The sequence below is a fragment of the Enhydra lutris genome, unplaced genomic scaffold (genome assembly GCF_002288905.1).
Source record: "Enhydra lutris kenyoni isolate GAN:26980312 unplaced genomic scaffold, ASM228890v2 scaffoldscaffold9, whole genome shotgun sequence".
In the NCBI taxonomy this organism is placed as follows: domain Eukaryota; kingdom Metazoa; phylum Chordata; class Mammalia; order Carnivora; family Mustelidae; genus Enhydra; species Enhydra lutris.
Window position 1 is genome coordinate 71962433 of NW_019154093.1, and position 25849 is coordinate 71988281.

Below are 25849 nucleotides of genomic sequence, written 5' to 3' on the forward strand. Positions count from 1 at the left end.
ATAAAAGAGAGTAATCTATGTAAGGTCATGATGCCAATAGATGGCAGAGTGAGTAACCGCCACTCAGAAAAATGAGCTACAATTTCCTAAACTGTAACACAGAAAAGAAAAACACTTATTTTTCCGGTGCTATTATATGCAATCTCTAATGAGACCAAACCAATTGGGTAGAGACCAAAAAGGAGGTGCCTAAAAACTATCCTCTCAGAAGCAATTAAATACATACACACATAAACACACATGCACACACAGGGCAGAATCACATCCTTTAGGATGCAAACCATAAAGTACTTGTCTTCTTTGAATACGATTATCAACAAAGTAATGTACATGGAACCACTACAAGCACACCTACAAACTGCTGTAACTTCAAAGGATCAAAACAGCAACATTCTTTACACATCTATATTCAATACAGAGGAAAGATTTTTTTCAGAAATTTTTAGGGTGCCTGGGTGACTCAGTTGGTTAAGCAACTGCCTTCAGCTCAGGTCACGATCCCAGAGTACCAGGATCAAGTCCCACATAGGGCTCCCAGCTCCACAGGGAGTCTGCTTCTCCCTCTGACCTTCTCCTCTCTCATACTCTCTCTCTCATTGTCATTCTCTCTCTCTCTCTCAAATAAAATATTTTTTAAAAAAATTTAAAAAAAAAATTTTTAGGGGCGCCTGGGTGGCTCAGTGGTTAAAGCCTCCGCCTTCGGCTCAGGTCATGATCCCAGGGTCCTGGGATCGAGCCTCACATCGGGCTCTCTGCTCAGCAGGGAGCCTGCCTCCTCCTCCTCTCTCTCTCTGCCTGCCTCTCTGCCTACTTGTGATCTGTCTGTCAAATAAATAAAAAATCTTAAAAAAAAAAAAAAGAAATTTTTAAAACACACCATTCTAAATCATGCCATTGAGTAAGTATAAGAGTAAGTTCACATCCAGACCAGTTTCCTACATATACCTTCCATATGTACAACGTGTAAAACAAAAGCTGATTTCATCATGATAGCCTTGGAGAATTGTAAGATGTGAAGTACTTTTTAATCAAAGAAAACACTTACATCAAGTTCAGTATGAAGTTTGTGGCAAATATATTTTAACTGCATATTAGTTCTTAGAAAATGTTCCCTTTGTTTGGTAACTATCCGATACAAAGTATTGATCAAGTTCACTGTGACACCTTATCTTGTAGCTACTCTTAATAAGCCGGTGTGCTATCCAAGACCAAGGAGTAAGCTGGAAATCATTGGATCACCCTAGTCAATGGCTTACATTAAATTTATCTAGGGTTGGGGTGCCTGGGTGGCTCAGTGGGTTAAAGCCTCTGCCTTCAGCTCAGGTCATGATCCCAGGGTCCTGGGATTGAGCCCCATATTGGGCTCTCTGCTCGGCAGGGAGCCTGCCTCCTCCTCCCTCTGCCTGCCTCTCTGCCTACTTGTGATCTCTGTCAAATAAATAAATAAAATCCTTAAAAAGAAATTTATCTAGGGTTCTCTTGAACCCAGACCAATTGTACCCTGATATCTGGAAGTGGGGTTGTGCGCTGACATTATTGCAAAGCCCCAGATGACTCAGAGTTGTGAGTACAGCTCTGGTCCAGTCCTGTTCTGTAACAAAAGAAGAAACAAAGCCATGTAGTGACTGAATAACTTGACCCAAGCCACACAACTAGTTGGCGACAGATGCATGACTTGAATCAGGTTTTTCTCACAGTTCCACTGTTCCTGTCAATAAGGCTAGAATCTGTGGGCTAAAAAAATACGTTGACTGGTTAAAAAGTATGCATAAGACAATTCTGACTTATGCTACATCCTTGTTGAAAACATTAGATGAACTTTTAATTTATCTCTGAAAATTCAAACATATTGCTAGCTCCCAGCAAGCATGAATGGATCCTCTAAAGACAGGAGACATAATGTCAAACCAAAAATTGGAGTTGATAATTGAAATATGAGCAGTGTCTGAGAAGTGAGTATAGAGTTGACACTCAATATATATTTGTTGATCTGAAATAAATGTGCTAATTGTTTTTCTCTGCTCTAGACATTAGCCATCTTCCCCTTAACAGATATACACATACATTTTGTCATACAATGGCCTCATTTCTCTTAAAATTTTCCTGAGAGTTTCCGAAGCCATTATACCACCATACCAGAAAAGCTTCGTGTTTCCAGGCCGTTGAAAGGAAATGACAAATAATAATGTCTTTCTTATCATCTAAAAAGAATAGGAGGCAATACAATTTAGTAAAAAGAACACCGGGCTTCCAGTTCTTCATGTAAGAATCTTGCTAGTCATCACACTGCCTAACAAGTAAAACACTGAATAGATTGAAAAAAATCAACAATTCTTGGATCCATAAGAGAGGGAAAGACACAGGACAAACCTCAGCCTCCGGGAATGGAAAGACAGACTAGCAAATACAGGGAGTCACAACTTTCCAGAGCAGAGACTCCCCAGCAGAGACTGCTGTGGGATCTAGTGCCAGTGCTGGGCTAGGAAAACCTGAACTGGTATTGACAAATTGCCGAAAGTTCAGTGCTTACAACTCTGAGAGTTAAACAGTCCAGGGGGAGCCATCATAGGGGAAACCCACAATATTGTAAGACTACCTTTAGGAGCTTGGCCAGATTCATACAGTAAACAGGAGAGGAAAATCCCCAGCTTTTGGCAGAAAGAGGAGAAAAGGCACTCTGCTCGTCTTCGTCTTCTTCTTCAGATTTATTTATTTGAGCGAGAGAGAGAGAAAGAGAGAGAATGTGTATGCATGTGAGTGGAGTGAGAAGGAGAAGGAAAGAAGCAGAGTCTCCAATGAGTGGGGAGCCCCACACGCAGGGCTGGATCTCAGGACCCCAAGATCATGACTTGAGCTGAAATCAAAGGGAGTCAGATGTTCATTCCACTGAGCCACCCAGGTGCTCCCACTCTGCTCTTCTTAATAAGACGTGCCCTCAGGAAAAGCTAGTTAAAGGAAGCCTGACCAGTTCGGATATTACCAGTGTAATATACCCCATAATATATGGGGTGGTGGGGTCGGGGGTGCGGGGAAGAAAAAACTCAGCTCTAGCTCACTCTATCCAACCTTTTCCACCATGGCAGGGAGGAAAAAAAAGACAAACAACACTTGTAAGTTCATCATCCAGAGGCATAAGATCACTAAAACAGAAATATATCTGGGAAACCCCTAACTATTTGAAAACTAAATAGTGTACTTCTAAATGACCCATAAGAAGGAAGTGAAAAAGTGAAAAAAAAAATGCTAGAAAGTATTTCAAGATGAACAAAAATAAAAATACAGCCCCTATCAAACATTTAGGAGGCAGCAAAAGTAGTACTTAGAAATTTATAGCACTAAATGCCTATATTAGAAAAGAGGATTCTCAAACCAATGAGGACCTTAAAAAACTAGAAAAATAAGAACAAATTAAACCCCAAGTAAGAAGGCAGGAATAAAGAATGGGGCAGAAATCAGGGAAATATGAAACAGAAAAATAGAACCAACCTCATATGAATTTAATAAAATTCATAACCAATTAATTCGACTGATCAAGAAAAAAAAGCAAAGACAAATTACCTATGTCAGAAATAAGAGGTGACACTACTATAAAGTCTACACAAAAACCATCAAAGCTTACCCAGAAAGAAACTGAATAGCCATATATTTACTAAGGAAACCGTAATAAAAACGAAACAAAATGAAACAAAACAAAACAAAACAAAACAAAAAAACCCCCCAACTTCCTATAAAGGAAACTCTAGGCCTGGAGAGCTTCCCTGATAAATTCTATAAAACACTTCAGGAAAAAATAATGCTGATTCTATAAAAACTCTTTCAGAAAGTTTAAGAGAAATGAATAGCCCCCCATTCATTCTTTGGGTGTTAAACTATTAACAAACCTGGACAAATAAATTACAAGAAAATAAAACAACAATAAATAAAAAGGACAATCTATTGTTACCAGTTGGGGTTTATCTCTGGAAAGCAAGATTGGTACAACATCAGAAAATCAATGTAATTCACCAAATTAATAAATTATAAAAAAATGATAGAATCATTTCAATTGATGCAAAAAGAACCTTTGGTAAAAATCCAACATAAATTATTGATAAAAACTTTAAGCAAAGTAGGTCTAGCATAGAACGTCCTCAACTTAATGACAGGTATTTATAAAAAATTACAGATAACATTATACCTAATAGTAAAGGACCTAATAATAAAGGACTTAATGCTTTCCCCCATGAGATCAGGAATAAAGCAAGTATATACCTTTCCTCTAATTCTAGTAGCATTTTCCTGGAGGTTCCAGCCATTGTCATAAGGCAAGAAAGAAATAGAAAGCATTCAGACTACAAAGGAAGAAGCAAAACCACATTTATTCACTGACAACATGATTGTCCATATTTTAAAAATCTGTTAGAATTGGCGTGCCTGGGTGGCTCAGTTGGTTAAGTGTACAACTCTTGGTTTTGGCTCAGGTCATAATCTCAGAGTCATGAGATTGAACACCGTGTTGGGCTCCACGCTCAGCAGGGAGTCTGCTTGAGATTCTGAGATTCTCTTTCTCCTTCTCTCTCCATCCCTCCCATCCCCCCTCACTTGCTATCTCTCTCTCAAAAATAAATAAATCTTTTTAAAAATCTGCTAGAATAATTCTAATTTAACTAATTGGAATTAATTCCTATAAGTGAGTTTAACAAGGTTGTAGGGTAAAAGATCAATTTATAAAAGTCAGTTATATAGCAATAAATAGAAAATGAAATTATAAAACTACCATGTACAATAGGATCAAATGAAATATGAAATAATTAAGGGTATATGATAAAAGATGTGCATGTCCTTCACTCTGACAACTATAAAACATTGCTGAAAAACTAAAGACCTAAAAAAATGGAGAGCTATACCATGTTCAGTGGTTAGAAGACTCAATATTGTTTAGATGTCAGTTTTCTCATACTGATCTATAATTGAACACAATCCCAATAAAAACTGCAGCAACCTTCTATTGGTGAGATAAGATGTCTCCAAAATTCATAGGAAATACAAAGCACCTAGAAGAGCCAAAACACCTTTCAAAAGAAAAAATCTGGAGGACAAACACTGTCTGATTTTAGACATTAATTTGTTGCAACAATCAAAATAAACATTGTATTAGTTCAAATATGGAGAGACATCCGTGGAACTGAATACAGAATCCAGAAACATACCAACACATAAACAGACAACTGATTTTCTACAAAAGTGAAAAGGCAATCCCGTGGAGAAATGACTATCTTTTCAACATATGGTGCTGGAACACAAGGATCTCCATATGCAAAAAAATGAACACCATTTTTGAAAAAAAAATGAACACATATTCAAAAATACCTCAAAATAGACTATAAGCCTAAATTTAAACCCTAAAGCTATAAAACTTCTAGAAGAGAATGTAAGAGAATATCTTTGTATCCTTGGATAGGCAACTATTTCTTAAATGCAATGCCCATATACACGATCCTTAATGTAACAAATTAACAAACTTTTTTACTTTCAATATATCAAAGTAAAAACTTCTGTTATATATACACTATTATTAAGATAATAAAAAGTCAGGCAACAAGCTAGGAGAAAATAAAGAGAAATCATATTTTATTAAGATCTAAGGGGGCACCTGGGTCACTCAGTCATTTAAGTGTCTGACTCTTGATTTTGGCTCAGGTCAAGATCTCAGGGTTGTGAGATCAAGTCCTTATCGAGCTCTGGATTTAGTGGGAGTCTGCTTGAGATTCTTTCCCTCTCCCACTGCCTTTTCCCCTACTTGCATGTGTTCTCTCTCTAAATAAATAAATAAAAATCTTTAAAAAAAGGAAAGAACTTGTACCTAAAATATATGCAGAACTCTCAAAACTCAATAATAAGAAAACACACAGCCCATAAAAAAATTCGACAAAATGTTTGAACAAGCACTTCATCAGTGAAGGTATATGAGTCGTAAATAAGCACATGGACAGATGCTCAATATCATTAATCATTAGAGAAATGCAAATCAAAACCACAATAAGGTAACACCATACACCTGCTAGAAAAGATAAAATTTAAATGACTGACCACACCCACTGCTGGTGAGGATATTATTGGAGCACCTAGAATGCTCAAATACAGCTGGTAGAAATGTTAACAGTCAAATCTCTTAGAAAAACAGTTTGGTAATCTCTCAAAAATTTAGACATGTATCTACATAGGATCTGCCCATTTCCCTTTCAATATTTACCTAAAAATGAAGCATATGTCTATATAAAGACTTATACTTGAAAGTTTACAGAAGCTTTCTTTGTAATAGGCCCAAACTGATCATAACTTAAAAGTCCATCAACAGGCTAAAGGATAGATTGTGCTATACCCATACATAGAATAATAGTAAGCAGTAAAAAGAAAGAACTTCTTTCATTTAGCATAATGTCCTCCAAGTTCTTCCACACTTTTGCAAATGGCAGGATTTCCTCTTTTTGGAAGTCTGAATAATATCCCTTGTGTGTTTGTGTATATATATTTTTTTCTTTATTTGTATATCCATTTGTATATCCGTATATGTGTATCTTTATCCATGTATATATAGGTATTTTCTTTATCCATTAGCCCACTGAGGGACATTAGGTTACTTCTGTGTCTCGCCTATACTTATGTGAAGAATCTAAAATAGCCAAAATGAATAGAAATAAAGAACAGAATGGTGGCTGCCAGGGACTGGTGTAAAAGGGAAACGGGGCAGTATTAGTCCAAGAGTACAAAGTTCAAATTGTGCACAATAAGTTCTAGAGATCGGGGCGCCTGGGTGGCTCAGTGGGTTAAAGCCTCTGCCTTCGGCTCAGGTCATGATCTCAGGGTCCTGGGATCAAGCCCCACATCGGGCTCTCTGCTCTGCCTGCCTCTCTGTCTACTTGTGATCTCTCTCTTGTGTCAAATAAATAAATAAAATCTTAAAAAAAAATAAGTCCTAGAGATCTACTGTACAGCACAGAGTCTGTATTTAATAATCTTGTGTTATATACTTAAAAATCCATTAAGTGGCTAGATCTTAAATGTTATCACATAAGTAAATAAATGAAAAGGGCAGGGGGAACTTCTGGAAGTGAAGGATAGGTTTACAGCATACATTGTGGTGATGGCTTCAAGGATTTATACTTATCTCCAAGTCTTGTCAAGTTGCAGGTGTTAAATGTATACAGCTTTTTGTATTCTAATTATACAATCAATAAAATGGTTTTTTAAAAAATAAGAAGGATTGTTACACAAAGCGACATGGCTTAATCTCAAAATAATTATGCTGAGTGAAAAAAGCCATACAAAAACTAATAGATACTGTATGATGTGGTATATAAAATTCTTTTTTTTTAATGTACTCTATAAGATTTTGAAAAATGCAAACTCATAGCCTAAAAGCAGAACAGTGCTTGCCTGGGGATTGAGGAAGGGCAACAGGTAGAAGCATGAGAGAGAAATTACAAAGCAGTACACCCAAAAACTTTGGGGGCTGTTTTTATCATCTTGATTAATGATATTTCACTTGTATATTCATTTGCCATAACTTATCAAATTGTACACTTTAAATATGTGCAATGCATTATGTATCGCAACATTTTTTCTTTTTTTTTTAAAGTGGCATTAGTTTCTGCAGGAGACTACTAAATAGGGCATAAGGAGGGAGAGATGAAGTACAGACTACTCTCTTAAGCAGTTTAGTTTTAGACTGGAAGAGGGAGACTAAAATAACCAGATAGAAAGTTGGGTTAATGTACTTTAAGATGGGAGGAGCTTAAGTATATTTATTTGCCACAGAAAAGAAGTAAGTGGAGAGAACAGAGTTGAAAACGTAGGAGTCAAGAGTCAGCTGATTGTGGGCTGAAAAACCTATGAAGAAAAAGAAGTCTTGAGTAGGAGGAATCTTACAGGTACACAGGCAGGTATATGTTGTTTTGGGGGTGGAAAGTGCAGGACTGGACTAAAGAGTCGGTAGAGTTTCAGTTGTTCATTCTATCTCTTCAGTTTTTGGAAAGAATGAGGTATGAGACGGGTGGGATACAAAAGAGGAATAGTGGAGTTTTGGAAGACCCACTGGCCACAGCACTGGCTACAGTGGTTGGAGAGAAATTTCCATCTAGGAGCATTCATCTGTAATAGAATGGCAGACCATAAATATTTTAAGTCAACAAAATAACTATCATTTATTCATGTACACAATGGATTATTACCTACTAGTTCTTCCCTGCTCTCTCTGACCCTAACCAAATTTCACTTATGTGCTAATCTTTCCACTGAGCCCATGCCCTTTTCCCTCAACATACATTTTAACAAACTCTTTAATTTTATTGGGAAATACTTCTAACATACACATGAAAATAGAGAATACTTTAGTGAACAGCAATATTCTACCGTCCAGCTTTATCAAATCTCAACACTATACCACACTGCCCTCACCTAACACAATCCTTAGACCAAATACAGGGTTACTGGACAAGAGAGTGCAAATATCAACAGGCTCACTTACTTTTCACATTTCATACATTTCATGAATAATGCCCAGAGCACCTCTGAGAACTTCAGCATTTCTGTGGGTAGGCACAAATCAAATATGGCCAGAAATGGCCACTGGCAAGCTAATTAGGTGGTTCCCCTGAAATGAACCATTAACTGTTAAAGCAATGCAAATTAGATCACACCCACAGGTCCTAGGTCTGGAAAAAAATGCTCTGGCAAAGTACGAATTTTTAATAAAAATGGTAATTATGATTCACAGCACGGATCTTATTTTTCTTTAGCATTCTTAGGTTCACTGCCACTTTGGCATTGGTAAACATGGGAAGGCTAATAAAAAATATTTTTCCCCACCTCATGTAAAATTTCTGAAGCTGAAAGCACGAAGTCAGTTTCTAAAGAAAGAGCTTTATTCTTTAAGCAGCCATAAATCATCCATTAAGTAGAAACAAAACCAAACCAAACCACAGTCCAAATGACAGAGATATTACCTGCCAGAACACACTGTGGGCATCTCCTCTCAGAAGTTCGACTGTATCCCCTGCCTGGATATGCAGTGGGGGTCCTTCATGAAGAGCTGGGAGTGGTACTCCTGTATAGTTCTTAATGACCTGCATCTTTGGTAAGCCTGAAAATAAGCAACACAACTTTTAGAATTCAGAAAATAATGACATGTGAAGCCTGAATGTACTTTAAAGTAAGAACAAGGCCATTAACATTATCAAGGTTTAATAGCACCAAGGCCACGTAAACATTTGAAGTAACGACAGTGGAATGCTTTTCAACCTTCTTCTTATTTGAGAAGGTAATGGAATAAGACACATATTTATCTCCTGATCCCTTACATACTTTTCCTCTCCCTCACCATCAATCTCTTTTTAGTTGAAAAAATATTTCTTTCAGCTGATGCCTGCTTCATAAAAAACATATCACGTACAGTTTAATGGAAAAGAATCAATTTTTTCATCAACTCTATCCTTTCTGCCTATTATTTTCCTCTTGGGCACTGGCTGATTTCATCACTAAGGAGGCTCACCCTTTCTGTGTATGTATCACAGTGCCCAGTATAAGGCTCATATCTTAAGGTTATCTTTGTAATTCAAAAGCAAAATGGTGATGGATGTGCCACCGCAATACTTAAGGCATTTATATGGAGAAATTCTTCAGGCTCAAATTTAGGCTTGCGAAACAGACCCAATAAAAGGAGCATGTCTAAGCCAATAGCATCAACAACACTTGAAACACAGATCCATCCTTTTTCTTTGTATTTCGAAGAATGTGCAATGAAGGTCTCAGTTCAATATTTCATTTTTGAGAACAGCTTCAACTGCATCCAAGTCTAACTATACCAATACTGGTCACAAACGGACAACTTCACAGTCACCTTTTCATTTATAGATGAGATGCTCCCTCCTGTGAGAAAGAACACTCAAAAACATGACATTTGGTGCATATTCAGGGACTCGAGCCATTGCTTATTACACATGTCAAGACTTTTTATTCCAATGATTGACCATGGTAAAGCTACAACTTGCTGGAAATGCTATGTCCAATAGAGTAGGAGGATGTGTGGTGGTCCTTCAGTTCTAGATGTCCAAGTTACCTAGAAAAGGTTGTCCAGTTACACAGACCTCAATACCTACATGAAATGCTCCTGCAAACAGTTTAATAGAGTCCTCATAATCCTCTTTCAATAACCATCCCAGATGGAAGAAAGCAAGTAGAGCTGTAAATTAGGCAGAACTGAAAAGCGTTAGTCAAGACCTTCTTATCAACTCATCCATCAGAAGGCAGGAGGACTGAAAAACGTTGGACCCTTCACCCCAATTTAGCTGCTGTAACTGCTGAGGCATGTTACGAGTTGCTACATCTCCCTTTGCTTCAGTTCTTGTGCCCCAGAACCCCTGGAGGGATGACTTTCATCCCACATCTTTCATGGAGTGTTTCCCGACCAGATGCCCTTACACAAACAGCAGACTTGATTGTCTTTCCCAAAAACAACACTCGACAGAACTCTTCTCAGTCAAGTATTTATCAGACTTGCTCTCAACATAGTATATGCCTTGAGTAGAGAAAAAAGCTTATTTTATGTTTTCTATAAGTTGCTGTTGTTTATTTTATATGAGACCTAAATATTTCCTGCACACAACTGATATAGTTATTCCATGCTGGGGGGCCAGAGTTGTGGTTAGCCTCAGTTTTTTTGTTTGTTTGTTTTTTAAAGATTTTATTTATTTATTTGACAGAGAGAGAGAGATCACAAGTAGGCAGAGAGGCAGGCAGAGAGTGTGGGAGAAGCCGGCTCCCTGCTGAGCAGAGAACCCGATGCGGGGCTCGATCCCAGGACCCTGAGATCAAGACCTGAGCCAAAGGCAGAGGCTTAACCCACTGAGCCACCAAGGGGCCCCTAGCCTCAGTTTTGTTGAACATTCTTAGAACAAGGAAAGCATTTCTTAGTAGGCTCCCTTGATAATTTGTTTTTATGTCAATTTTAAAATAAAGGCTAAAGACAAGGAATAGGAGTTTTTAAACCTGAAATAACTGATGTGGCCTCAAAGACTGGGACCAGTGAAATGCTTGGAAGGGCTCTGACCTTTCCTGCAGTAGACCCACAGAGACAGAACCAAGCAGTGCCTGATGGAAACAATACATCTGTGATTGCCAACATGCCCAACGTAGTCCATTCTCAAGAACATGGCTGAAAAACCATAAAGTGTCTAAAGAAAAAAAATTAATTACATCTCACCAACCATATATAAATTAGGGGTTAACATATGGCATACCCAGGTGACAAAGAAGGCTGTGAAATATAAGACATGGAACAATGCTGCCTTATTTATCTTTTTTGATGGACTGGAATGCCCATTACACATAGCCTACTAAAATCCTACTTAAAATTTGAAGTCTTACATATATTAATATGCTCTGGTCAGGAAATGAGGCCTCAGTAGTCTTAAAGCTTACTTAGAACTAAGTTGTCTTTGAAATGATGGACTTGGTTTTTTTTAGTCTTACTTATTGCTAAATTTTTCATTTACTGCATCTCTTCTGCTATAACTTTCTTCTTGGTTATGAACTTCATTTGGGAAGTTGATCTAGTAAGCACACTAACATAGGGTATGTTGCTGACCTCATTCCTAAAACTGAATTGTGTGCTCTTTAACAAGAGTGATGGTTAAGCCCGGGTAATAGCCAAAAAGACATTGTTACTAACTTGAATTTGGCCATAAGTGACTTTGAAAATACAGCATTTATTTGATTCACATTTTTTTTTTTTTTGTGGGATGAGTTAGGAGTTTATAATGGAATTTATATTTTTTAGTCATTTGTTAGAATAATCTCTGGCTATTTACTTCTGATAGGTCAGCACTTCCCATTTCAGGATGATCTGTCATCAGGTCAACAGGGCTCCAGAGATCAAAGAATAAAAGGGATCCAGCAAGGCCACTGTGACATAATGAATTCTGACACCTTGACCTTGCCGCTGGTGCTTGTATATAATAGGAGTGCTAGGAATGGCTTATATTCCTCCTTTTTATAAAAAGAAAGAAAGAAAGAAAGAAAGAAAGAAAGAAAGAAAGAAAGAAAGAAAGAAAGAAAGAAAGAAAGAAAGAAAGAAAAGAAAGAAAGAAAAGAAAGAAAGAAAGAGAAAGAAAGAAAGGAAGGGAGGGCGGGCAAGACAGACAGACATGGTAACATTGCTAAGAAGGTGAACATAATCCCATTAATGGATAGATAAAAATGCAATTAAAGTAAGAAGAGAGATTGGGTTAAACTTCATGTCAGCACTCAACCATCAATATAATTGTTAACACAGTCTAATGCCAGGCAGGCATTACACCTCATAAATGAGATCAAGAATGGAGAAGAAATTAGATTTACAGATCCTCATATTTCAAATAGCCATTTAGTGTTGATTTACTGCAGGTTTTCCTCTCTCCTTATAAAATATTCCTGACAGGTTCTTTCTTTTTTTTTTTTTTTTTTTTTTTTGGCTTTTTTTTTTTTTAATTTTAAATTTTTTAACTTTTTATTAACATATAATGTATTATTAGCCCTAGGGGTACAGGTCTGTGAATTGTCAGCCTTACACACTTCACAGCACTCACCATAGCCCATACCCTCCCCAATGTCCATAACCCAACCACCCTCTCCCTACCCTCCTACCCCCAGCAACCCTCAGTTTGTTTTGTGAGATTAAGAGTCTCTTGTGGTTTGTCTCCCTCTTCCTGACAGGTTCTAACCTCTCTTTAAAAATGTCCAGTAGAGAACATTCACTACATGATACTATACACCCCAATGAGTTATCGTTGGGGTGTATAGTATACACTATAACTCATTGGGGTGTATAGTTTATTAACAAACTCTATCTAAAATTTACTCCAAAATCTCTGTGTTACTTCTCTCCATTGACGGGCCTCCTTCCATCTGGAGTTATGCTGGAGGTGGCAAATCTCCTTTTTATACATTAGCCTTTCAAAATTTGTTCAGGCTTAAAATCCCTAGTTATTCATATTTTCCTTTAGCTATCTATACGTCAAGGAATTCTAAAATGCAAAGCATTATAAATCTACAAAAGTAGATGACAGTTTTCCTCACTAACTCTGATCAAACAGAAATAAATAACCAAAAGTTATTCTAAAAACTGATTTTAAAAATATAAATTCCACTATATCATAAAATTACAACTCATCCCAGAAAACAGCTTCTTTCCTCTTGGGTAACACAGACCCAAGCACTGTTCAGTTTCTTTCTGCTCCAGAATAGCATTTATAGTGCATAGACTGGTATAGTTACAGGGCTGCTCATCAAAATCTGAAAATTTATCATGCAACTACCTGCAGATATTAAATGCAAAAAATCATATATAATTCCAACACGTACAGTTAAGCAATGTAGGAAGTTCCCAAAACTTTATATAAAGACTTATCTTTATCTAAAGGAATATAATTAAAATGGCTAAGACTAATTAGTGCTCCTGCCAAATGTTATTTTAGCTTGTTTCATTCCCTACAGCAAATACGTTGCTGTGCAGCTAACTACATCCTTGATATATAACTTCTGGACAGTTTTGCCCTTTAACTTTTGTTCACACTAGTCATTATACTTAGTCTTAAATCAGACAAGGTTCCCAAGTCATCTTATGCATGAATTAACAAACCGAAGAGTTGGCAATATTAAAATTATGGCTATACTCCAGTACCAGTCATCAGGTTCCAGTTAAATAAAACTGAAGCCAATGTAATTACAAGGCATGCTAGAGCTGTCCAAAACAATATGCAAGTGAAAGGGGATCTGAAGTTTGAATCTTCCAAGTTTGAATCCAATACCACTAAGAATGACACATGCCAAGTTTGAATCCAATGCCACTAAGAATGACACATGCCAAGAAATTTTTAAAAAATAATTTTTTAAAGTTAATTATAAGCAGAACCCTATCTAAAAGTTTGCCAGATATAAACTATTTCATGAACAATTTTCACATAAACCCTCAAAATTCAATGAACAGCCTACTGTACCACTATCAACCACTTGGCTTCTAAGAAGAGTGATGGCCACAACATAGATTAGTGTTTATACAGAATGCTGATATCACTGTCCTAATGCAACAGGCTTCCCCGGGACAATAACTTGGAGAAGAGTTAGATAAATGGGCTGTCAGTAGGGTGCTGGCCTTTCACCTCTGAGGCCTAATTTAAAAACTAAACACAGCCACATTAAAAAATAATTACTTCTACAAGATGTCGGAGAATATATTGATTTACCCTGGGAAGCTGATTACAAGCATCACATATTCATTCCTTCCTTCAATGTCCTGAGCACCCCATGAGTTCTGGGCATGGTGGACTGACAACGGAGCAAGGACATGCTTCCTGCCCTCAAAGAGCCTACCATCTACTGATGAGGCAGGTGAACTCAAACATAATACAACTGGGCATAGGCTCTGGTCCAGCGGGAAATTTTTCAAAATATGCCTGTCAATAAAAATTTCAGGGAATGTATTTTGTTAAGTCTCTAGTAGAACCCTGAAATCTAATTTTATGTTGCTATAAGTTTCCAGGTGTGGTTTCCAAATCCTAGCTAGGTTTAGAAATCACACTTTGTGGGTGCATGAGCAATTCATCATGACCAACAACCAGTGGTTCCAAACATGCTTTTGAAAAAGCTGCAGCGAAAGAACACCTTGCCAGCTAAATCCTCTTAACATTAATGTCTGGGCTCTTCCTGACAGAAGTTCACAATCGAACCATCATGTCTGGTGACTAGACTGAGCAGAACAAGCAGCGGGCAAGATAGGTAGCTAGGATGCTGGGCTTCCCCGCCTACCACATCTCCAACCAAGCAGTGCATTTCCACTGACTTGTTGGTCTTCATAGAGAAGCAAAAGGAGGCTTATAATGGAAACCATCTGTTACAACAGAAACAGACAATTTGGTGGAAAACAAACTGGTCTAAAGAACTGGTCTTTGTTCACAAAGGGAACACTCCCTATCAATGACTTCAAAAACTTTCACCCAGAGAAGGCTACTCTTTCCTTTTAAAAACAATGATGAATCAGATGAAGGAAATAGCACTGTCATTCCTCATATAAAAACAAGGATCAGACAGAGATAGTTCCTCCACTTTATAACACTGACTACTCACTCTTTGGCACTACTTACAGGAGCATTAGTAAATCAGGGGTGAAACATATAATACCTTTTGAAAGTTTTTTTTTTTTCCCCCCTCCACTCACTAAAAAGATTTTATAGGCTACCAAACATAAAACTCATTACAAAATTTCACATGTTATTTTAAAATCCACACAAATTTAATATTCTGTTCTACCAAATATGTGTGTTTCGTGAAAAGAAAAGTTTCCCTAAAATCCTTAAGTAAGATTAAAGCTCTACAAGAATGTGCCATTTGTCAGATCCCTCAAAAATGACCCCTGCCCAGGGGTGTGAGGAGTCCAGTTAAAAACAACTTGAGCTATCGCAACATCTTCTTTGAAGATAGAAAAAAGAACACAATCACATGATTTCAAAGTAAGAACATTACCACCTACTTGAACCACCTCATCTTCTACCATATAAAACTAAAATCCAAAGTGGTAAATAAAAATGTCTGAGGTCAAACAGCTAGCTAGAAGCTAGAACCCCATACACCAACTTCCGTTCTCCTGGCTAAAGGCTCGTCATTGTCTGGAATCTGCAGGGACCAGGACTGTAGCAGAGAAGAGGTCTCCTGTACATGTTTGGGGATCATCTGAATCCCTGTTGGGCGTCCAGCATTATCCTGGGGAGCAGAAGAAGAGGTAGAACTGTCCTTCAAGTGGTCAAAGATTGTGTGCTCCCCAAGATTAGGTGAATTCTAGGAGGAAGTAGAGAGTCCTACTGGTTTATTCTAAAGACAGGGCTTCAAATCTCCTCAATGACCAGAACAAAATGCCCTGGACTTGACAATCAACAGTATTTTCAGTGCTTGATACGTCCACACACAGTTCTGTGGACCTGTGGACAAGTAGCCACATGTGGTTCTTTCTACAGAAAGTTTTAATCACATAAACCACATCATTCTGCTATTATGACAGCACCTGAGTACCTCAGGGAGGTTAGTGATTAAGCCAAAGGTTGTAATAAAGCTGCTGAACATATGAGGAGGCTTGAAAGAAGACAGTCCAAAGGGCCAATCCTCAATGGAAGGTGAGAAACAAGCCAATCATATTTGCTCCTATAGAACATGAAAGCAGGACGCAGATATATCCAGTCAGCAGGGAACCATGGTTTCTGACTCCTGACAAGAGGTGACTGGCATCACTAGTTTCCAGAACTGTTGGTCCTGAAAGAATACCATAAAGCCTGTTGAACTCCTCCCCTTCATGGCAAGTACTGAACCCTGGAGTGACTACTGATAAGATGTCCTGGGCCATTTTCTTACCATTCTAGCAAAACCCCTCCCCCCAAAGCAACAGAGCATGTTTCTTTCTCGCAACCACACTGAACCTTTAATAGTCCAGTCCTTAAGGATATCTAAAGGATAAGACAAAATATAAGCACAAATGGTTAAGGGCACTTTGCAATAATCTAGTTTTCATTTTTTTTCAATGAGTTCATTCATTTATTCAACAAATATTTACAGATCTTCCATGTGCAGATACTGGCCTAGGTATAGGGAATGCAGCTGTAAATGAGACTGACATGTTCCCCTCTCACAAAGTTCGTATTTTAGCAGAGACAACAAACATAAAAACAAATGGACTGATGTAATAGCAGATAGATCTATTATAAGGAATCATTTAGAAACAGGTATGGGATTAGAGAGTGACCAGGTTGTGGTAGGGCGGAAGGTGGGAGGTTTCTTTGGGAGAAGAAATCCTAAGGCTGAGGAGAAAGAAGTAATTACTTGGGAGGGGGTGTGGGAGGGTTGGATTTAACAGGCAAGTTGAACAATAAACATGAAGTCTGAGACTGAAAAGAGCTTGAAGTACACAAGGGACAGAAAAATGGTCAGTGACATTGCATGAAAGCAATTAATGAAATTCAAAATGGATATACGTAATCTTGATGGTCTACCTTATTTTATCACTCCTTTCACACATATATCCCCTTGAAAATTTTTTAAAGATTTTTTTTAATTTATTTGACAGAGAGAGAGAGACCGCAAGAGAAGGAACACAAGCAGGGGGAGTGGGAAAGGGAGCAGCAGACTCCCCACTGAGCAGGGAGTCCAATGCGGGGCTCAATCCCAGGACCGCAAGATCATGACCTGAGCCAAAGGCAGATGCTTAATGACTGAGCCACCCAGGCACCCTATCCTGTTGAACATTTTGAAATCTATTGAATAGGTCAGAGGTGCTCATCTTCTTCCTGGCATCTACTTACTGTTGTCTGCACACCCAGATCATGCCACCCCCAAGAGGGGAACAATGTGACTTACTCCTCTTGTTCTTTGAGACTCACACAGCACTCCTGCTGAGAAACCTACTATCATTCTCTTAAGTGTGGGTTAACTGCCTTAAACAGATGGTCCCTTAGATGCTCATACTCACCACTCTACCACCACTTATTGCATGAAAATTACTCAGCCAGTACAAAACATACACACTAGGGGAGAAGCATCTTTCTATGTAGAGTTGATATATGCTGGACTGTGTCCACCTTGGTGACAAAGATTAGATTCTTTATCTCAATGAATTCTTTTGGAAGAAAGAAAGAAAAATAGCTCTTTCTCTTTCCCAGGAGCCATCTTTCCAAACATGCACATATACACTTTGGATCGCACCTCCAAAATGGCTCTCTCGTCAACCATTTCTTTCCATCTTTATTACTACCTCGCAGGTCAAGCATTAGCCTTCAAATTGACCTTTCCTACTCTACTCTTACAATGCTCAACTGTCCTTCACACAGCCATACTAATGACTTTTTAAAAATATAAATTATATAATAGCATTATCCTATTTAAAATTCTTCCCACAGCACTGAGAATTAAATCCGAGCTCTTGGACCAAACCTACTAGACCATATATTTCCTGGCCCCTGTTAATGTTCCAATCATCTTGTTCTAGTTGCATACTTGCATACTCTTTTTCACCATAACTGGACTTTTTTGTATTTGCTTAAACACCTGAGCAAGTGCATACACCCAAGACAGTCTTTATTATGAACACTAATTTGTAATTCATACAGTGATTTGTTTACCTCTTACGTCTCCTCTCCTGTTCTATATATTTGTATTCCATAAGTCTGCATAATCAACATTTTCATAATCAAATTTAGCTTTTAATAATAAAAATGTTCAGTTTTTGTTGGACAAACTACCACTTCGTAACTAGTTTTGACTTGCTTTTAACTGTATTCATTTGTGTTTTTACTTATATCAATAGGCTACATGTAACTGAAATTTTGCAGGAAATGAAATTTTTAATGTTTAAAATTGTGAACATATTTCCTAAAAGTCCTTAATAATGATTCTTTTAATAATTTGTATTCATCCTAAATATTAAGTTAGGTAACTTGCATCATTTAAGGGAAAAATACTTCATTACTATATGCTCAATTGCTGAGTTGGCATAAGATAACACAAGTTCTGGCAAAGAAAGTAGCATATACTTTCTAAAATAGTATGTTCTAGTCTCATCTTTCCATTCCCCTGGACCTTCTTTATTATTCTCTTTTCTCTCAACCTCTCTCCTTCCTGTGATAAACTTGCTTGAGTAGTAGGGTACAAATTTAGTTGTATTCCCAAAAGATTCAGATGTGTGCAGATATGGTTTATTGATTTATAAGTTACAATGAAGAGCACATGTAATTGGTGTTACTGACTGGCAAACTTTGAGAGAAAACAAAGGTCTCTGGACCATCACTTCAATATGTCAATTTGTTTTGTTTTGTTTTGTTGTTTTTTTGAGGCCAGGAGCCCTTAGATCAGAGACCTACACTCAACAGATCTACATAAAAATGCACACAGATTGCACAATCTCTTTACCTTCTTATAAACATTCTTCTGTAATAAACTTCTGAAATAGGACAACAGAAGACCAGGAGAGCCATTTCCTCTTTATAAAATGGCACTATACTGAAATTATTAACTTGGAAAAATGTCCAACCTGCTAAGTCTTTAAAACTTGCATGAGCCCACTTCCAAACAGCACCCACAGCCATCCCAACATCTGGCAGGTAGCTCTGAGGTTTAGTCTCTCCCCTGTTGTTACCTTGATTTTTTTTTTCCCTTCTTAACCTTTTTGTGAAATGAAAAAGTGATTCAAGTCAGATACCACTTCATTACAAATCTTACAAATTTGTATGTGAGCAGATTGAGTAAATAAACGTATCAGTTTGAAATCAAATGAATGTATAACTATTGCTTAAAACCAGTGATATTTCATAGGAGGCAGCTAGCTGTGTATCTTCATTTGAATGTGGTAAAATTTTTGTGTATATTCCTTTTCACCGGGGCCAAAGATCAATAATCGACATATTTATAGAAGAACATACATACACTGAAAACATTGTCCCCATCTCAGGAACATTCCTTCTTAATACTATCTATAGTAAGAAGAGAGAACGATAGCAGAAACCACACTGTGTTGTGTATTCTTTTGAAATACCAGCGTTCCGACGATGGAGCTAGACTATGGACACTATATATTAGCATGAATAGTGAATCTATAAAAGAAAGTTCTTAGGATAATTTAGTCAAACATTTTCATTTACATATGAAACTATGTGCATTTCCCACCAATGCACATAACTAGTTAAAAGCAAAAAATGATGTTCTTCTTAACACCAATCTATCACCTAAGTAAGGGTGTGATCCTGGGTTGATTAGGAAAGATAAGGGAAGATTATGGTAAGGTTATACATGATTATTTCAGATCTTAATACTTAATGAATAAATCACTACCTTTCCCCCACAGAACCTGGGAAAAATCAGATTCAACATATTCCAGTGGGGGGGCACCTGGGTTAAAGCCTCTGCCTTCGGCTCAGGTCATGATCTCAGGGTCCTGGGATCGAGCCCCACATCGGGCTCTCTGCTCAGTGGAGAGCCTGCTTCCTCCTCTCTCTCTCTCTCTCTCTCTCTCTCTCTGCCTGCCTCTCTGCCTACATGTGATCTCTGTCAAATAAATAAATAAAATCTTTAAAAAAAAAATATTCCAGTGGGAATGCTAGTAAGCAACAACAGACCCATTAAAGTATTATAGGAAGTGCAGAGATTTCACTTCAAAACCTCTACAGCCTTGGGATTATCATACTGTGAGTGTATATTTCACCTCCACCCAATAATTTGATTAGGAATACTAAAAAATTAAGATATTTGCCTATAAGATTTTGACTTTTATAATCTTTCAATGTAAGATACTTGGAAATCTAGGTAGAATATACTGACTTCAGGGATTGTGTGTGTGTGTGTGTGTGTGTGTGTGTGTGTGTGTGTGTGTGTTTTGCCCTTCCAACTCTTCATTTTTTTCCCTCCTTCTCCGATCAGTTCAATACTATTCTCTACCTGGTCTTTTTCTTTTTTTTTTTCCTGGTCTTATTTTCCTTAAGGTTAGTCTTATTCTCTCCTTGAATTTTTAGCTTCTTATCTTTTTTATCTAAACAAAAAGCTTCTGTCACCAACCTTAGGTATCAGAATTGTTATGGTTTCAACTTGTTAAATTTAGCATAATAAGCTATTTAAAGGGTTAGACACACAGTTGCTTCCAATCATCTGAAAAATAATAAAAATGAAATGGAACTCACATCCTAAAGATATAATAAAAAATATAAAAGTGGTAATTATTAAAATGTAGAGTGTAGACTACAAAGAAAACTACAAATGTTAAAATATTAAGAAATTGTACCAAGAAGTTATGAATCATCTAGAAGGCATTACACTGGTTAAAATGGGATTATGCACAGAAAACATACTAAAATAGAATTTTCTGTTTGCCTTACTTCTCAATCAGTAACACTTAACACAAAGTTCACATGTAATTACAGTCTACGAAAACACCTCAATATAACACATAATTTACTAATAGCACACTTAATTTTTAAAACCAAACCACTGATTTCTCACTAACTTTATACACCAGGAAAAACAGCTGACCCTAAAAATGATCTTCTCCTGAGTTCTTGGATGGAGTCTGATCATTTCATTTATACATTTCTTGCTCCTTAATTAAGAAAAACTCCTCTAGACAATGAACAAAATGTCTCTTTCTGGGGCTCCTGGGTGGCTCAGTGGGTTAAGCCTCAGCCTTCAGCCCAGGTCATGATCTCAGGGTCCTGGGATCGAGCCCCACATTGGGATCTATGCTGGGCAGGGAGCCTGCTTCCCCTCTTCTCTCTGCCTGTTGCTCTGCCTACTTGTGATCTCTCTACTTCTGTCAAATAAATAAAAATCTTAAAAAAAAAAAGTCTCCTTGCCAATATCTTGGTTTTTATCTCATCATAGAAATGTGATATATCCTGGGTTGGACCATAGGAACTGGCTGCTGTTGAGTATTTTGCAAGTACAAAGGGCAATTTTCTATGGTTGTACCTAATATGTACCAAAATAATTATTTCAATATACATGCATTGAGTACCTAATATTAATGAAGTCAGAGCAAAGAGGTCTGGTTGAGCTCAAGTATGGCAACAAGCGGCATAACCCTGTGCAGAAAAGAAATCTATATATGGGCATCAGCTCTGTGGGGCAACATAAATTAGTAATTCTGTGCAATAAAGTCAATAAACATTTGTCGAAGTCCCCGTTTCCATCTCCCTTGGAGCTATAACTCTTTTGAAAACCTAGTTACAGAATTTGATTTTAAGTTCCAACAGTAAGGATATCCTGGTTTGTGTTTGAAGCTAGGAAATAGAATTTGTGACAGTAGAGATCCTTTTCTTTTTTTCTTGTAAAAACTTTTTATCTCTATATAGAAAACTATATTTTATTCATTACAAAATCCCAAAAGAATTATTTTTGTCTTTAGAGTAGACACGGTCTAAATCATTCATCTTTCTTTTATTAACCTCAAGCACAATGCTTGGCATGTCATTAAAACCTGGTAACAAGGAATGATTTAATTTTCAAGAGAATTTTTTACTTTATGAATGCTGAGTGTTAATTTTAAAATAAATATAAATGCAAATGGATAAAGATGTGAGATATTTACATATATAAAATGGAATATTATTCAGCCATCAAAAAGCATGAAATGTGGCCATTTGCAACAATGTGGATAGAGTTAAAGTGTATTATGCTAAGTGAAATAAGTCAGTCAGAGGAAGATAAATACCATATGATCTCATTCATATGTGGAACTTAAGAAAGAAAACAGGGGAACCTATGGGAAGGGGCAAAAGAAAAAAGGAGAGAGGGAAACAAGCCATAAATGACTCAACAATAGAGAACAAATTGAAGACCAATAAATTTGTCCCCATTAAAAAAGGTGCTCATTGTCAGATAGTTACTTTGGGGAGAGAAATTAAAACAATGAAATGGCCATCTATACTCTGTATGTTGGCAAAATATTGTAAATCAATAATGCTAAACACTGTTTAAGATTTAAGGAAACGAGATTTTTTGAACAGGACCTAACAAACAAAATGTTACTATCTATTGACTCTTGTTTCTTCAGATTGCATAAATCTTTTGCCTTTGACTACTCTTAATAATAAACATATCTGCATCTATCATATTTTTATATGTTTGAAATGTTTCACAGATGTATTTTTAGATTTTATACAAAGCTTCTTTATCTAGTGATGTACTACTTTGAAGAGTTTTAAATGACTTTAATGAGCAGTTTATCCTGTATAATGATGAAGGCTAGAAGGAACCCAGAAGAAAGCGTATTTTCAGTGACCGTAAATTAGCAAACACAACTTGCTATGCACTGAAACAGTGCTGCTGCTGCTCTGAACGTTATTTAGATCTCCATCATTGGATGATGTCTGGATTTGTTGAATACTAGGTAATGAATGCAGGCGCCAAGTGCTGAGCTCCTGATGAATGGGAGTTCCTTTTATATAGAAATTAGCTTAACCCCCTGTGCTGGCTGCAGAGCTGCTTCTCCTGTGTCTCTGGCCATCTGTGCCAGTCCTTCAATAACGCTCTCAGCAAGGGTCCCCAGAGAGCAGAAAATGAGTCCCTGTCACTCCTGCGTACCTCACCTCAGCCTCAGCATAACCTATCACACACTTTTCAGGAGAGATGATCATTTCCATTCCTTGAATAAAGTAAGACTTCAGTTTATGAAACAAAACCATTTAACAAAGGTGAGGTCAATATGGTACCCAGTGACATCTATGAGCAAATCCCACATCTGTAGTCGTGACCTAAAAATAATCTTTTTTTGGTTTTTAAGCAGAATTTCAAATTTCACAAACCTATGTTCTCTGTACTTTCCCTTTCTGGCTCTCTCAGGTAATAATGAGTGTTATAGAAGAGGGCAGCCAAGAAAGAATTGTTATACACAGGGACTTAATCCTTCTTGACATTTTGTCCTGAGACTTGCCTCTGGGTATATATTCTCTTAAACACCACAGCGGTTCATATACCCTTGAACATATTACTTTTGATCTCAGTATGACACCTCCACAGAGGTCATCTGAAGTTCCACAGAGCTACAAGAGGTACAGCAAAACACAAGATTCAATGCAAATACTGTGACAGAATTTTCGTGTGATTCATACAACACATCTTATGATGAAAGTTTAAGTGTATTAAGTATAAACATGAAACAGTTGAAAATTAAAAGGCAGTTTTCATACTTGTTATTCTTGATATATCCAGGTGCTTCACAGGTACTAATGAAAATGTATGTCCAACAACCTAAGTACTCAGTTTATTAGTACAATCACACAATAGAAATCGCTAATTGCTCTTAATGCAGTCAAACGGGGGAAAAAAGAACTAGAAATGCTACAGCTAGGATGCTAGTTTTCATTTCGGCATACAATTTATATGAGGATGTTAGCGTTCCATTAAAGATCACTTTGCCTCAATTTTCTTACCAGGCACAATACTTTAATATATCTTCTTAATGGAAAACACATTCTTCTTCAAGTAAATGGTCTCAATAAAGTTACTAACATATAAATATAGAAAATACCATTATAAAACATATAACTAGAGATGAAAAGGCTTGTTACTTCACAAAGCTATACATAGGAAATAGATTAGATAAATTCAAAGAAATTCACTTTTGTAAAGAAATGGTTACAGAGGTTCCTGTCAAAAAGAACCACTTACACTTCCAAGCATCCTATAGATGCCAGCTCTTCATAAAACCCATTAAAAAACAAAAACCCACTTGGGATGCAGAAGTTTCTTCTGTCAGGAGACAGATAATACAGCTGCTTAAGGAAGGGCTTACATATTTATGTAAATATAACTACATGTAAGTACATAGATACAAAAATATTTTGTTTTTATATAACATTCTGGGAATATTTAGACCTCTAGCCCAGTTTAATCCTATTTGTTAAGGAAACCCTCGTGAAGCAGCTATGTATCTGCTTCTATATTAGCTCTTAGGGATACAGGACTACCTGGCTGTTTTCTGTTGAAGGGTTTCTTCTCACATATGAGTTAAAACATACAGAGTTTTCTGTAAAACCTGTTGCCCTATAAAGGCTCCAATGAGAAACAAACAAAAGAGTGGGGAGGGTTAAACCAGACCTTTCTCACGGCCCGTCTTCACCATCTGAATGGACAAATAGCCAGAATACTAAATGAAAAAAGGCAACCGTTCTATTTTCTTTCCCTGACCTCTACACAAAAGAAAGCTTCTAAAACATGCCTATGCAAGAGGGGAAAAAAATCTCTTACAACTGAAATTAAAATTCTTCGGCATCTAAAATGTGTTCCAGTAGATAATCTGATTCATCGTGAATTTCCCCTCTCCACATTTTTCACTTTGAGTTCCAGGCATGTCGAACTCCGCGATGCTTACAAAGGGGAATTCCCTTCTTTGCAGAACTTTTCCACGTAGCTATTCCTCACATGACAGCATGGGTGGTGAACATCCCTGTCAAGGTACTAAGCTTGGAGATCTCTTTTTTGCTGGGCTGAGTTGTAGAATTGTTATTTTCATCTTGATTATCACAGGAGGGAAGACATTTTAAGGTTTAGCTCCCTTGGTTTTGAAACAAGGTGAATAGAAAAGAAACTAACTCCTGTACCAGTTTTTCTAGCCATCCATCTATCTCTTCACAGAAAGACACAAAGACACATCAGGCCACCAGAATGACCGGCAGGCTTCCAGTTTCCCTCTTAAACACAGGCCATCTCTCACTTTACATCCTATTTCCTCCTTTATTAAACTCATCATTCACTATGGCTACAAAGTAAAGAGGACCCTAGGAGATAATTTATTGGTTGGTATTTTGGATTTCAGCTTCTGTTTGTTCATCTTTTTCTAAGATACCCATTTATCTCTGTATTTATTATTTAAAAAAAAATTTCTAAATTCTTAACTTTGTGCTCAGAATGGAAGTAATAAACAAGATAGGTGTGTCCTTGCCCTCAGAAAACTTGGAAACTGACAGAGACAAAGTTATACAGGCAATTATAATAAAGCATTAGGAGTTTTATGATAGAAAAATTGCAAGTGCTATGGAAACACAAAGCAAGAGAACATAATCTCCTCAAGGGTTCAGGGGAGGCACCTACAATGTTGAGAAAAACATCGTTACTAAAAGAACTTGTCAGCATGACTATAGCTATGTGATGTGATGTACATGAAAATTTTTTTTCTGTAAGAAATGGGACTTTATTTTTTTTTTAAGATTTTATTTATTTATTTATTTGACAGAGATCACAAATAGGCAGAGAGGCAGGTAGAGAGAGAGAGGTGGAGGCAGGCTCCCTGCGGAGCAGAGAGCCCGATGCGGGG

The 25849-nt window shown here is 37.2% G+C and overlaps 1 protein-coding gene across 1 annotated transcript in view; it reads right to left on the reverse strand.

Annotated features, from left to right (window-relative positions):
• Nucleotides 1–25849, reverse strand: part of LOC111142837 (vav guanine nucleotide exchange factor 3) — a 367424-nt gene that overhangs the window by 62549 nt on the left and 279026 nt on the right. Inside the window, exon 20 of the mRNA XM_022496164.1 lies at nt 8985–9121. Within this exon, the coding sequence (XP_022351872.1) occupies nt 8985–9121 (137 nt within the window). The remainder of the gene's footprint in view (nt 1–8984; nt 9122–25849) is intronic.